A 16151-nucleotide genomic window follows, 5' to 3' on the forward strand; every position below is an offset into this window, starting at 1 on the left:
AGCCATATCTCTAGAACAATGGTGTCAAGCTCTTTTTTTTGCCGCGGGCCACGTTGTTGTTATGGTTTCCTCTCGAGGGCCATTATGAATTTGGGGAAACTATTCAAATGTTTCATCTCTTCTACATATATTACATACAGAACACACAACAAATTAACAGATTCACTGCCATTCACAATTTTTTTCGGGAATTGAAAATATATCGTAGACCGCCATTCCCGAAAGCGCTATATATAGCAATATGTATGTACAAGTATTGCATTGAATTTTGAACAGCCGCCCTCATTTCAAACTCATATAACTCCAGACCCATAGAATTGAGGAATTACCTTTTTTTCTGATGAAAGAAGAGAGTGTAAGGTTTCTTACGCTGCGTTGAATGTTTATGTAGTCCTAAAACTCAATATTCTGTTGGTCCTGGATGGCGACAATGACAAAAACTGTGGCACTGGAGTGGACACATTTTTACACATGTCTGGCAGTGAATGAGTTAATAAATAACTAGTTTTCATATCTGAAATCAATAATAAAAACCGTTATTGTAGTTTACATACGGCAAATTGAAAAGTTTCTTCGAACTTTAGCAGGAATCATGGAACTTGACAAACTTGATTTGCTTTCGCGGGTCGAATAAAATGATGTGGCGAGCCAAATTTGGCCCACGTGCCTGGACTTTGACACCTGTTTTCTAATGTCATATGAGGGCCTTGGGTGGTTACCACAAGGGTGCCGTGGGTCTTGAGCTATCCCATCAACATGAAACAATTATCTCAATGACACCACAATGGTGGTGGTGGTCCGGTAAGCGAGTGGTTAGCACGCCGACTTAACAGTGCAGAGGTCATGAGTTCAAACCCCAGACTCTCCATGTTTGAATGTTCTGCTCGGTCCTGTGTGGGTTTTTTTTCTGGGTCCTCCGGGTGACCCCCACCTTCCAAAAACAGGCGTGGCAGGCTGATTGAACACTCCAAATAGTACCTAGGTGTGATTGTGAGCGCAAATGGTTGTTTGTTTCTATGTGAACTGCAATTGGCTGGCAACTGGCTCTGGGTGTCCCCCGCTTCCTTGGATAGTTTCCAGCATCCCCCACAACCCTAATGAGGATAAAATGGTCCAGAAAATAAACCAATGAATGAATGAATGAACATAACAATGGTCTCATAGTGAAGGTTTGGTATGGTTCTTCAAAATGATCGAACATTCTCTCATTCTCTCATTCTCTCATCTCTCTCTCTCTCTCTCTCTCTCTCTCTCTCTCTCTCTCTCTCTCTCTCTCTCTATCTCTCTCTCTCTTGCTCTTTTGCTCTCTTCCTCTTTCCCTCTCTCTCTTCTCTCTGGTCCGTTCAGTCTTGGCCATGCACGAGAACGTCCTCAAGTGTCCCACTCCCGGCTGCACGGGAAGAGGCCATGTCAATAGCAACCGCAGCACCCACCGGAGGTAAAAATGGAATATATATATATATATATGTACTCCATCCAAAGGAGAATAAATAATTATATCGCCGCATGGGGAGCCATGAGAGTATCAAGGAGTGGCTTACACCATGTCTGATTGTCTTCCCAGTCTGTCGGGCTGCCCCATCGCCGCTGCGGTGAAAATCTCCAAACCTCAGGACGAGAGCCTGAAAAACAGACAAACGCCCGATCGCTCGCCGAGGTACGCGCCCGCGCCAGCCGGCGTTTAGGGCTGTCAAGTGATTTGCGAAATAATTAGCGTTCACATAGTCTGGACTGAAGAGGAGTTGGGGGTAGGGGAAGATCGTGGTGGAGGGGAGTTAAGGGGTGGTGTCCCCGTGCAAGTTAAGCTCTGCAAAAAAGTGATAAACACTCGTGTTTTTTGAGCGATCCCTGCAGAACGTGCAGTCTGTTGTGAGCTCTATCCCCTCTATTAGAAATGATAAAAGAGCAGAACTCTTTGTTCCCGCTGGTTTTATTGTAGGCAGGATGCCCACTGCCGCTATATTAATTAGTCTGGCAACCTGACTGCCGTATCGACAGCATCAAATCCCAGACTATGTGTACAAAATAAATAAAGAAAAAATAATGATTAAAAATACCAAACAATTCCAAACAATGTTTTTTTTGGTTATCCAAGCCACAGCCATCTTTCATGGCCGTTTAATGATGGATCTGGTCAAAAAGTCTTCACTGATCCAGCTCCACTGGTAAGATCCCAATTATGAAGGAATAAGGTCGTGGGATTCAAAGGGGTTAAATCAGAATTTTAGGAAGACGCACCACAACAGGGGTGTCCTAGCTTTTTGCAAAGGGGGCCAGTGTGTTACAAATCTGGGGGGGGGGGGGGGGGGGGGGGGGGCAATGAACGTTCATTACATATAACAGAAATTAATTTACGGTAAATAAAATTCAGCGAGCCATTCTTTGTTTTAGATTTATTTTTTATTTTAATTTCAGCTATCTTAAATGTGTGTTTTGGTTCATGAGAAACATGCTTATCAAAATTTTATTCACTTAACGTCACTTTTTTAACACAAACTTTTTTGAAACACTTGAACAGAAGTATTTTTTCTTTTGTTGATTATCACCATTTTAGATGTTTTTTACAAATTGAAAATCCCCATTTTATAAAATTGAGGGGCTCATTCAGCCGATTACTCATATATTAATTTGCCTTTCCTAATTGTGCCTGTAGATGGTAGCACTTAGCACACGCAGGTAGCAGCGCTACTGCCCAATTTATTAATTCTTCATGCGGGCCAGGCATGAATTGCTTGAGTTACTGTAATGAGGATTTTAAAATGATTAAAATGTATCTCTTATTTATTACATATGAGAAATTACAATTTTGAGAGAGATTTAGCAAGCTTCAAGGAAGTTGGTTTGCTCTTGTGGTCCACATAAAATGATGTGGTCGATAGCATCGATTCTGAGGCTGTTGACAAAAAAAAAACAAAAGGGGGGTTTCGAAAAAACACTTTTTTTCATAATCAAACCTCTTAAGATGGAGGACACTGATTGGCTGTGGTGACCCATTAAGGGAAAAGCCGAAAGGAAACGTAGATATAACTGTTTGTGTAAACAGCCTCAAGCCCCATTCGTTTTGTGCTCCCTCGCAGGGTTGTGGGCCTGGTCAAGAAGTTTGACCTGAGCCAGCTGAACTACCGCCTGGCTCATCCAATGGCCGCCCTGCAGAGCAGCCTGGCAAAGGACATGGACAAATACAGCAGGATCCGCTTTGACTACGCCAGCTTCGACGCGCAGGTTTTCGGAAAGCAGCCTCTCAATGGCATCAGCCACAATGTGGAAGTCTCACGTTATCCCGACTGTGAGTTGCCTCAGTAACGCGAATGCACTACACTTCTGGCTGTGCCTCCACAACATGAATGCGTCTCAATATACAAGCCGAATCCACCATTCTGCATTCGTAATCGCGAGCCTGCTCACGTTAGTGATTCTTTTATTTATTTATTATCCATCCATCCATCCATCCATCCATCCATCCATCCATCCATCCATCCATCCATCCATACATCCATTCATCCACCCTGAATTGGTTGCCAGCCAATCGCAGGGCACACAGACGAAAACAAGAAGTCACACTCAGACCTTGGGACAATTCAGAGTTCATTCAGCCTGCCATGCATGTTATTTGAACGTGAGCGGAAATTATTCATTCATCCATTCATTCATTGTCACATTATCCAGCTCATAGGAAGGTTAAAAAATAAACAGTCCAGCATTTTTTATGGCAGATTATTAGGATAACCCCCATCCCCATAAAAAAGACCACTGAATCTGCAGTTCTGCTCTTAGTTTTCATGAGTGGCCGAGGATCTTGCATTTTACAATAATACTTAAAGGTATCCATAACTTATTATGAACCTGTGACTGACTAGTAAAGCATAGGGTTCCTTAGTCGACTTGGATAGAAGTGATCGTTAATAACGCCACATGAGCCCGTTTTGGTGGTTTGTCGTCCAGCATCTTATTACTACATTTGCTTGGAACACCTGCTGTCCGCGCAACTGAATTATTCACCGTCCATTCTCACCATTTATTCCTTTATTTATTCCGTTATTTATTCATGTATTTTATTTAAGCACCTCAGCAGTATCATCCTGGCTTCTTGGCAGCTCCAGGCGGCCGCTTGCCGACATCCGGCCGGCACAGCCCACCAACTAGTCACTTTAAGCAAGAAGACGACGGCCCCCCAAGCGCCGCCACAGCTGCCATCCTCAACCTTTCTACTCGCTACCGAGAGAGCGGCGAGACGGTGGCCATGCGGCCCCTGGCAACCTCAACAAAGGTAATCAAATCAGACCACTTGGAAAGGAGGTGTTTAATGTGCTCATTCGAAAGCAACACTGATTTGTGCATAAAACAGCAAGACATCAAGAGAAAGATATTGGCAAACAGTAAGAGAGGGGTGGGGGAGGGGGCCTCAGGTAACAAAAAAAAAAGAAATCAAAAATACATTCGGAAAAAAGGCTTGATTGCACCTCAAGCTTTAATGTACACACATGAAAATTGGTGTCATGGTATCAAAAGAAAATTACAGCCACTCATCATTTCTTGAAAAATAACGTTATTAGGACATCAGCTGGCCTGGCGATGAATACAAGAATCACCAATATCAAGACATTACACACGTACTTTTACAAAGAAATGTGTTGGAAGATATATGTTATTTCGTTAAAAAAACCATCAGGAGATCGAAGTCATTATCATACCATGACAAAGTCAGGATATCATAATCTAAAAGTCTAACTATTCTGAGAATAATATAATACTATTAGAAGATTACATCCATGATATTAAGAGATAAAGGCAGGAATGAAAAGATTTGAGTCCAACGGTTGCATGGAAAAAAAAGTCACAACTATGACTCAATTAAAGCCAGACTGTTTTACATTAACACAAGTTCGGGGGTCATTATTTTATTTAAAAAAAACGTTACAACTGCATTTAACATTCCTTGAAGAAACAAGTAACCTTATTATCAAAAATGCTGAATTTTCTAATATTCAAAAAATAACGTTGCAAATTGCACCAAATTCTGTAATGCAATCCAGTGATAGGATATGAGCGATGTGTCTCAGCTGCAAACCGTAGCTAGGCGGCTTTCAGTAGTCGTCGTGGACGACAGGTAACACTTGGAAAAAGTTGTCTTTTCACACATGAGGGGTAGTTGCGTAACGTCACTGTCACCTTCCATACTGGAGGATATGTTGATGATTCAAAGTTGTTGTTGCACACCTTACCGACACTGCGCGCCACGCACACACGTCCTCGCTTCCCTGGCCTGCTACCCAGTTGACTACAACGTTCCTCCCCCGCTCGCGCTCCCCCATGTAGATGAATAAAACAGTGTGAGCGAGTTGATCATCTGCTCCCATTTTGCAGCTTCGTCGTCTTGTCTGCTGGCGCAGCAAATAAAGAACAGCTTTCCTGTCTGGAAGGTTTGACGAAGAGGAGCAGCCATATTTAGAGCGCGACAATATAGGCGACACCATATCTGCATATGTACGTTACGGCGCGAGAATATGGCGCCGGTACGCTTTGAAGTGCTTTTCAAAAATGATTAATAACACAAATGGTCATGTCATATCATCAAGATGTGATTGAAATGTTCACTTTTCATTCATTCTGATGCAAGGGTGTCAAACTCATTTTTTGTCCCGGGCCACATTGTAGTTACTGTTTACTCTCTTATGAATTTGGGGAAGCCTTTAGAATGTTTAATCCCTTCCACATATTACAAAACAAATTAATGAATAACTAATTTTCAAATTTGAAGTCAAGACCATTGACAGTTATTGTGGTTTACAGCGGACAATTTCAAATTCTGGTTTGGACTTCAGCGAGCATCATGGAAGTTGTGTTAAGTTCATTCTGTTTCCTTATTATCCATTTTCTAACGGATTCATTTATTACTGACAGTGGTATTAAAACCCCTAAAACATCACTGTCTATAATAAAAGAACCCGTTACAAATTAAAAAATAAGCATCATGGAATTTCACAAGTTTGATTTGCTTTCACGGGCCGAATAAAATGATGTGGCGGGCCAGATTTTGCCCCCGGACCTGGACTTTGACACAGTTCTAATGGATGGATATTACAAGAAGTACTGTATCGATATTGTAGAGTGAATTTTGACATGCTTGACATTGTAATTTTGTGAAGTCAGGATGGAGGGCAGGGGGCCAAGTTAAACGAATTCAACTTTACAAGAGAAACATTTTCAGTGTATCATCATTGTGGTAATTTTACAGGATTGACATGTTTTAAAATGGAGGCCAAAGTGGGACGTGAACCGGCGACCTCTGCACTGTGAAGCCGGTGTGCTAACCACTCATCTACCGTGGCGCCTAATGATAATAATAATAATAATAATAATAATAATAATAATAATAATAATAATAATAATAATAATAATAATAATAATAATAATAATAATAATAATAATAATAATAATAACAATAATAATACATTTAATTTACAAGCACTTTCGAAACACCCAAGGACACTTGACAATCAAAAAGAACAATGGAACAATAAACCTCAGAACAATACAACCATAAAAAAATTCTAAATAATAAAAGAGCTGATTAAACTTCAAGGGCAACCGACGTCTCCGGACAAGTTGTGTCCATAATTTGTAAAATGGCTTCAAATGACTTCTACTGAGCGCATTTTACAAAGATTACACCGTATATAGCGAAATTTTACGTTTTAAGACTTGCGCTGAACATTCAGGAAGTCTTGTTTTTGAGTTGGTGACGAGTCCTCACGTGACGTCAGAAAAGGACTGTCTCCTGACGTAAAAATGACGCATTGTAGCGTCTTTTCATCACGTCAATATATTTTGCTGTACTGTTTTTTTTGAAAACCGTGTGTTACATCCAAAAGCCGCCAACAGAGGGAGTCCAAGCTCCATGGAAGGAATCTATCAGCCTGTGGAAACGGGCTGATTCATTCCTCACAGCTTGGTGGCCATTTTGTTGCCTCTTTTTGGGTGAGACGTTGTCCCTGCCCGTTTGCCTGAAAATGACACGGAATAAATTCTTTAATTGATTGCAAACATGTATGCTTTCCTCTTCAGAGCTATTTGAATCATATTCATAACTGGATGTGTAACAAGAAAGCATATTCTCCGAATCTGAAGCCATTGTTTTGATTCTCCAGCAATGCAAGACGTCTTGGCGTGACGTCACGAACTGGGGTGGGACTTTCTGAAAATGACCAATTCGCAGCTCAATTTCTTGCAGATTTTGGACACTTTAAGTCATTTTTATTGGTGTTTTGCATTTTTATAAAAATATCATACTGCGTGTTTTGGGTATTTTAGATGCTATAAAACGTTTTTCTGATGTCGGTTAGGAAACAAAAAAGTGATGTCGGTTGTCCTTTAATTCACACTCTGAAATCATGTGGCGTCACAGGTGTGCACCGCAGCTTTGATTTCTTTCAAGCCTTCTGAGCCCTTTGATGTGCTTCTCAGCCTGACACATTTCCCACATTTGAAAATGGTATAAAAGCGCAGCCGTCGCGGGACGGAAGATCAGAATTCATTCGGACTCAGACTCAGCCACATGCACGACTTGCTCGACTCCACGCCACGATAAAGCTCTGTGCTACATCTGCGTGTCAGTTCCCTCGGAGATTTGACAATTACCAATTTACAAAATAAAGAGAAACATCCAACTCTTAATACACATAAATCTCATCGCTATTTGGCAATATCCATTTTCCGTAGCGCTTATTCCTCATTAGGGTCGCGGGGGTTGCTGGAGCTGTCTTCGGGTACAAGGTGGGGGACACCCCGCATTGGTTGCCAGCCAATCACAGGGCACACAAAGACATACACACACTCTCACACTCACACCTCGGGACAATTTGGAGTGGCCAATCTGCCTGCCATGCATGTTTTTGGAATGTGGAAGGAAACCAGAGGACCCAGAGAAAACCCACGCGGGGAGAACATGCAAACTCCACACAGGGAGGCCGGACCGGGACACGAACCGGCGACCTCTGCACTGTGAAGCTGGCGTGCTAACCACTGGACTACCGGGCCGCCGGCAATAACCTCAACTTATTCTCACCACAATGTGTGTGAAGTTCAGTGATACACATTGGTTTCCTCAAATTGGTTCCTTTTCTGGGGAACGTAATTTTATCTGCTCATCTTTAGCCGCGAACAATTAAATCAACACATCTGTCAGTGGAGATAAATCTTATGTCACATTCAGGCTTTTTCATTTGATCTTTAAGAATGACAACCTACAAACTGACACAATACACACACATGCATATAACCCCCGCCCCCTTCTACTATGTCCTAGAAAACACAATGACACCGATGTACATGTAAACACACGCACACACACACACACACACACACACACACACACACACACACACACACACACACACACACACACACACACTCTCACGCACACGCACACACACGCACACACACACACACACACACACACACACACACACACACACACACACACACACACACACACACACACACACACACACACACACTGATCATTGTTATAATTGTGTGTATGCTGTGTTTGGCTTCCTTTTCTGATTTATTTCTTCCTGCAGGACATGCATATAGAGGTGGATGAAAATGGCACCTTAGACCTGAGCATGAAGAAATGTAAGGAAGGTGTCCATTCCAAAGCGCCTTCAGACGACCCAGTGCTCCCCAAGCAAGTGGCGGCCAAAAGCTGTGGAGGCGTGCTGATAAGCCCCGCCTTCTACCGTCAGTTGTGCGACCGGGACAGCTGGGACAGCTCCGTTCCCATTGACTTTGGTCAAGCTCATGTTTTACATGAGAGTGAGGTAAATTAATACCAACCAGTCTATGAAGCAAGTTTACTCTTAATACATGCTTCCTGAGCTGCACCTGCAAAATGTAATGAGATGCAATACAAATTGTACCTTTCAATCCAAAGTGATTAAATTAAATTAAATACGAACTTAATTGGTTCCCAGAAAGTATGTTTAAGGCGAAAAGTTTGTCTTCCAAACATTAATTTCCCATGGGAATAATCCGATTGCAGGTCCGCATAAAACATAATTTTCCACTAAATAAGCCCTAAAACTAAAAATGTATAACAAATGTGCTATTGGATTGTAATGAAATAAATAAAACTGTACTATATATTAAAGTCATTTTATTTACCTTTGTGATGGTCGTTGATGTAGTTGCCTCCGAGTGAAGTTGCTGGGTCCCCTGCGAGCTGCTTTTCATTAATCCAAATCAACAGAAGTTTTTCAACCTCTTCCATTGCTCGAGACCGTTGCCTAGACAACACAGACTTAGCATACTGGCACTGGGACGCTAAGTCCCACAAACGCACACCTCCTTCTTCTGCTCGACCGTAATTTAGTTTCGTGTCCTCTTCGGCTGAACACGAGCCTGTGGTGGGGTCTTTTTCGGTCCCAAACAAAAGCCCAAAAGTATCCACTCGAGAGCAAACCACGTATGCACTCAGAGAAAGGGTGTGTGGAAAAGTCGTTCGACAGCCTTGGTGGCGCTGTTCTGCCATGTGGTTTGGTGTTCTTCCGCCGAAAACTAGTCTGCCAGCCATTGTGGCGCACCGTGTGTTTCCCAAAAAGTAGTTCGTATGCAAAGATTATATTCTTGCGAATTATTGTTCATAAGGTTAAAAGTAAGTTAGCTAAAGCGATCGTAAGCCGAGGTATCACTGTAGTTGGCGGGCTGGTGGACGACAAGATAGCATGTCAGCCTCATAGTAAAGAGGTGCGGGGTGCAGGCCTTCCTGTATGTAGTTGCTATGTTTTGCATGATACTCCGTTTTCCTCCCACATTCCACGGCAGGTTAATGGAACACTCTAAATTCTTCACAGGTCTGAGTGTGAGCGTGGATGGTTGTTTGTCTATGCGTGCCCTGCAATTGGATGTAACCAGTTCAGGGTGTCCCCTGCCTGCTCACCAAAAACCGCTGGGATGGACCCTAGCATGTCCGCTACCTTTGTGAAGATTGGAAAAGTGATTGACGGATGGAGAATGTTGACCAGACTCTTCATTAACCCAATCACTGCCAGACATGCAAAAATACATCCACTGTCGTGCCAGGGTTTTTGTCATTTTCACTTAAATTCCAGGACCCGCAGATTATTGAGTTTTAGGACTACATAAACATTGAATGCAATTTAAGAAACCTTGGACTCTCTTCTTTCATCAGAAAAAAATAGTTGATTAATAAGTTATATGAGTTTTGAGTAATATGAGGTACAAGTGGTGGCGGGTGTACGAAAGGCAAATGCTGACCCCTTGTGGAAGGGGAAAAATATTGCCATAGGTCTGACCAGCGCTTCATAAAAACCAAAACCCAAATAAATTCGGGAATGACTGTGTATAAGTGAATTCTTGATAAACAAACAAATGCAAAAATACATAAATAAGTAAAGGAAAATGTCTCTTCCTATTTCAAAAAAATAAAAAGAAAAACAGAGAATATCCAATGCTTTTATTGTCCATTTCATTGTTGAAACTAAAACATTCTAAAAGAACTTCGATGCTCATTGGCCTCAATGTTTCTTAATCTCAGCTTTCAGGCTTTTGTTTCCTTTTAATTTAACTCTTTTGTTGATGATATCAAGCACATGTGACCTGCTTTCTTTCTATACAACATCTGGTGACTTCTGTCTGGAGGGATGGTGGGGCGGGGGGGTACATACGTCATGATAAATATCATGTGGGTTAAGTGTGACTTTAAATGGATGTGTGGTTTGCTGGTGCGCAAGTATCCAAGTACGTAATCTCTTTGCCTTGCACTAACCCAGCGATTTGTCTTTAAAGAGTATTAGAGTGCAAAAAAAGGAGGGGTTGGTGGCTTTGATTAATTAGTGACTTATAGGTCATCACCGAATGACACCGATATCATGTTGTCTTCTGTGAAAAAGCAGGAGGAGTTTGATCAAATCGGCATGGAAGAGCAGCATTACCAAGGAGAGGCGGGCATGATGAAGGCCAAAATGCTCCTGCAGAGAGAGTCCAAGAAAGAGCTTCTGAGGTACGCCCTTGATATCGGCAAACAACTTTAGTCAATTAAGCCGCCATGCCTAGCATGACCTTATCTAACAGATGGCGGCTGGGAATAAATAGGTGACTTCCCAAGCCTCCAACAGCAGAAGACAGATAGACACATAGACACATTTGATATTGTTTGAGGCCACCATGATCTTTTGTTTGAACCCCGTTTTTTTCCCCCTGGCACTCATAATGGCTGCAGTTTGATGAGAGTAGGCGAATTAAGAGCAGAACTCACACAGTTAGCTGTTGAGACAAAAATTGGACAAGCACAAAATTGAGTGATGATCTGGAACGTCAACTAAATAAAACAAAAATTAGGTTACAATTTCTTGTTCTCCTCACATGACAAAGTTCTACTCAAACTCTTCAATCTGCTAAACTCGATTAAAATAAAATGAAATCTTTCATCTTTAAAAACTATATTAATAATAAAATGTTATCTTTTATTTCTTTTTTAATAATTACCGGTATAACTGCTGTTTGTAAGATTCGTGTTTATTTTTGTCATAAATGGAAACTTTTTGATTTTCTCACTATGACATAACTTTCAAATAAATACAAACTCTATATTTTTTTTATTATGACAACTTGGTTATCTTAAAATTCATGTTTCCTAAAATTGGGACTTAATTCTTTATAGTTGGATATTGCTAAATCATTTTTAATTTATAGTGAGAGCAAGCCAACCTCCCCGCTGCCCAAGTCCTGAAAGATTCCCGCAAAATTCTGGTAACTGTAACTTTGGAAACAAATAATTTAAATATCAAATATTGTTTTTAATATGTTAATAACAATAATTGATGATTATATGATTTGAAATGTATTAATAGTAATTCTTCCTTTCTTGTAAAACGTACCATATTTTCCGGTGTAGTATAAGGCACACCCAAAAGCCTTCAATTTCTTCCAAATGTATCTTTGCCGGTGCACCTTCTATGTGAAGTAATATTGAGCCACAACAGGTCTCGCAACTACTGTCAGCAGCCGCCGACTCCATTTCCCCCTGTAGAAGAAGTAGTGCGTTACGCCAGCCTATACTATAGCACAGGGGTCGGGAACCTTTTTGACTAAGAGAGCCATAAAAGTAAAATATTTAGAAATGTTTTTCAGCGAGAGCCACACGCACGCGCGCGCACATACAAACGCTCGCGTGCACGCGCGCACACACACACACACACACACACGCGCGCGCGCGTGCGCGCACACACACACACACACGCGCACGCGCGGCCACTTTTCAACAAAATATCAGAATGTATTATTCAAAATAACTTTGTGATAGTACTCACCGTTAACATGGATGGTTTTCCGTTCCTCGTGTTTGGTAAAAATCCAGGCAAACGATTGGAATGAATTTCAATTTGCCGGTCCAGAGGCGAAGTTACTGCTAGCTAGCCTGCACACGGCTCATAAGCTTCCACACTTGCTATCAGCAATCTACTTCTCGCAGAAGTATGTCGATGCTAACGTTAACATGGGGCTTGTTAAAATGTCACTGACATTCGACTGTTTCATCGATGGTATTGTTTCATTGCAAATTAGAATCAGAACATTTTCTCTCCTCTAATGCTCCGGTGCATTAACGCTGACGTGCACTAGTTGGGCTCATTTAAAGGGGCGTTTACCTGTTTCAACATGACGGCCACTATCATCCAATCAACATGGCGCTTTCGGCCATTCTAGGTCAGTGTCATCCAATCAAAATTGCGCTTTCCGCCAACTGCAGCCCCAACGGGAAATGAATGACGAAAAAAACGACAATATGTATTATAATATGTAATATTTATCGGCAAGCCATATGCAATCATCAAAAGAGCCATATATGGCTCGCGAGCCATAGGTTCCCGACCCCTGCTATAGCACCTTATAATATGGTGTGCTTTATATCTGGAAAACTATTCATATATTATACATGTATTTGGAAGACCTATTTCATTCATTGAAGGTGTGCCTTATAGTCTGGTGCGCCTTATATATGGAAAAAGTTTGAAAATACACCACTCGTTGGGGGTGCGCCTTATACTCCGGTTCTCCTTATAAACCGGAAAATATGGTATATATTTTTGCTAGTGGATTGGATTAGATTTGGATTGGATTGGATATGCCTTTATTAGTCTCACAGTGGAGAAATTTACATTTCACAGCAGCAAAGTGATGAAAGGAATGAAAGTAGAAAAACAAAATACAGGAGCTGCTGGAAAGGCAGCCACTCTCACAGTGCCATCTTGAAGTCAAAAGAACAAACAAATACAGTAAATGATATAAAATAATTGACAACACAAAGACAAAGTTATTCAATCTCAAGCACTTTCTGCACCCTGTTTGTTGTATGAAGCAGTTCTAGATGAATGTCACGTTTTGCGAGGTGGTGATGGCGGGTGCGGATCCCAAAAAGCAGGCAGGAGGGAGCAGGAGGTTGTTTGACAAATTGTATTAAATTAAAGGTCAGCAGGAACAAAATGTAAAACATCAAAATCAACTGAACAGGAAAAATACAAAGTATCAAAAGAAAACCAAGTGTAAAAGTCCGCCAAGGTTAAACAAACACATGCACAGCATACAATGCATGCGATTGCAGACAAAGCATGCAACAAACATGCAGCAAACAAACAGCAAACAATGAACCGACACCGGATGGTCGTGCCGGGTGTCCTTTTAAGTGTCAGTGATTAAAACGACCAGCACCTGCGAGGCTGCAGGCAGGGCTGACGTCGCTACCCGTTGGTCGCCAATCTGATCGGGACGACCAGCACCTGTGCAGGTGCAGACGGGGCCGACAGCGCCCCCCGTTGGTCGCCAACCAGATCATGACAATGAAAGACAAGAGAGGATCAAACGATCATTTACACCAGTGGATCAGGGACGTAATGGTAAAATGTGCACATCTGCGATAGGCGAAATGTTGATAGCAAACATGAAGCTGTACCCTCTATTGACGAAAGAGATTTTCTAACCTCTGCTCCACGTAAATCCGCTTCCATTCCAAGCCGCGACACTTCCACATACGCATTGGCGCTCTGCACTGACGCTCCTTTCTTCTCATCGCGGGCTCCTCAAGCTAACCATCCATTTCAGCGCAAACTGCCCAACAGCACCAACCTTTCCCCTGAACAGAACGGGGCTATGAAAATGCTGCCCACATACTGTAACCAGAATCTTTTGTTGAGACTAGTGGGGCCGTGTACGACATGTTCTTATCAAGAAAATGTTTGAATTGATTTCGAAAATGTCTCCCTTTTCTTTTTTCATGTAGATTTGTGTACAATTGTGACATAATTCTTGACAAATTGCAACTCTTAAATTGGAGCCTTCCAAATTTTGTAAGGGTGCCGGTTATTTCTTCTCCTCAGACTGCATCTTACACTTGATATGATGATTTGACTCCAACAAAACGTTGAGTAAAATCTCCCTGAAAACCGGCAAGAGGCAAATAGGGGGGTAGTGTGGGCCTTGTGGGCCTCACGTCACGTTGTAACTGGTATGTCCGCAGGTTCATGTGGCCTAAGAGGAAATGTGTCACTTTGGGAAGTGAGTTTTTTTTTCTTTGCGCCTCTGCTAGTTGGACTGCATGCTCGGCAGAGCCATGACCAGCGTCAGTAGGACCCTATAGTACCGGACCCTCACTGACACTAGCCAACGCCATTAAACAAACATGAGAAATTTCTTACTAAATGTACTAACCCAGTACGGCACTCCACCAGCCTGCTTCCTTTTCCTCCTCCTCCTCTTCCTCCCCGTTAATGCTCATGGGAAGCTTCTGCCGATCGGCGGGAAGTCATCCTAATCTGTGTATGAAATGTTGTGTGCCCTCCCGCAGCTGTCCGACCCCGGGCTGTGACGGCAGCGGCCACGTGACGGGGAATTATGCATCGCATCGAAGGTAGTGTAATTAATCACGCTCTCATTAGCATTGCCTGCCACCTAGCACGAGACACCGGGCGGCGGCTGCACTTTCAAGAGCAAAAAGAACAAAAAACAAAGGTGGGGGGGGGGACACTTTTTTCAAGTAACAATATTAAAACAACTATTGCATTTTCTTAAAACCATGCAAAATAATTTTAATCTCCCTAAATGTCTCTGGACTTTTTAATGTTTTTATATTTTATTTTTTTTTTGAATAGCCTGACCTTATTTATTCCAAGTTATGAAATTGTAACAAATGCTCTCTCGATAAAAAGTTAGTACGTAGGCTTTATTTATATAGCACCTCTCATAGGTAAAACCACAAGGTGCTACACAAAATTTAAAACAGTCATCATAAAAACAATACACAAAAAAATGCAAGTGGAAAAATATGCAAGAATAGAACATAACAGTTGATGAAACGCCTGTTTGAGTAAAAAAAATCTTGAAATGTTTTTTAAAAGTGTTAACTGACTCCATACAGCATAGTGATAGGGCTCGTGCATTCCATAGCCGACGGGTTCCCGCTTGAAAAGCTCTGTCACCTCAAGTTTTAAATCTGGTATGGGGGACAACCAGCAACCGTTGGTCAGATGATCTCACACTGCGGGTGGGGGAATAAAACTGTATAAAATCAGACAGATAAGAGGGAGCTTGTCCCCAAAAAATCTGCTTTGTCCTTGTGTTCATTTAGTATTACAACTAAAATATCTTGAAATGGTGACTTTGTTCCTCAACTTCTAAGACGTTTTTTTCTGGACTTGACATTTTTTTTGTAGTCATGTGATTATACTAAGAAAAATATTAAAACTATTGTGAAATTCGAACTTTATTATTCTCAAATCAGAAAACTTTTGGACTGTAGCATCAAATCTTTTACCTAATGTCACAAGTACATTGTAGGAAAATTGATTTTAATGTTAATATTATTACTTAAATTAAATAATAATAATTAAATTATTTTAATCTGTTTTAATAATATTTTTCCTGATAGTTTTGAAGAATTAGTCATATTATGACAAATTGCAACATAAAACTCAAAGTTCATCTCGGACTCAATCCGAAATTGAAAATGGTGACTTTTTCCCCGATAGCTGTTAAGGCAATTCACTATACAAACACATTATAAATAAATATTGTTTTATTTTCTTCACATCATTTTATTTTCTCGGACCTCCGTTTTTACTATACATCCGGTCAATGAC

General features: G+C 41.4%; 1 protein-coding gene and 1 long non-coding RNA gene across 5 annotated transcripts in view; one reads left to right on the forward strand and one right to left on the reverse strand.

The window, feature by feature from the left end:
• st18 (ST18 C2H2C-type zinc finger transcription factor) overlaps positions 1-16151 on the forward strand; it is a 65257-nt gene that overhangs the window by 40241 nt on the left and 8865 nt on the right. For 2 of the 4 annotated variants that reach the window (XM_089008393.1, XM_089008395.1), the window contains exons 9-15: positions 1348-1438; positions 1565-1657; positions 3078-3286; positions 4062-4267; positions 8583-8822; positions 10914-11023; positions 14861-14923. In XM_089008393.1, coding sequence (XP_088864519.1) covers positions 1348-1438; positions 1565-1657; positions 3078-3286; positions 4062-4267; positions 8583-8822; positions 10914-11023; positions 14861-14923 — 1012 coding nt within the window. The remainder of the gene's footprint in view (positions 1-1347; positions 1439-1564; positions 1658-3077; positions 3287-4061; positions 4268-8582; positions 8823-10913; positions 11024-14860; positions 14924-16151) is intronic. The other 2 variants (XM_089008396.1, XM_089008397.1) reach the window with 1 other exon arrangement.
• LOC148891865 (uncharacterized) lies at positions 10857-14852 on the reverse strand. Its single transcript, XR_016116450.1, has 3 exons — positions 14725-14852; positions 13998-14149; positions 10857-10991 (listed from the first exon to the last, which is right to left on the reverse strand). It is a non-coding gene; the product is annotated as an uncharacterized LOC148891865 (long non-coding RNA).

The sequence above is a fragment of the Hippocampus bargibanti genome, linkage group LG11, assembly GCF_051943395.1.
Source record: "Hippocampus bargibanti isolate YZ-2025 linkage group LG11, ASM5194339v1, whole genome shotgun sequence".
NCBI lineage: Eukaryota > Metazoa > Chordata > Actinopteri > Syngnathiformes > Syngnathidae > Hippocampus > Hippocampus bargibanti.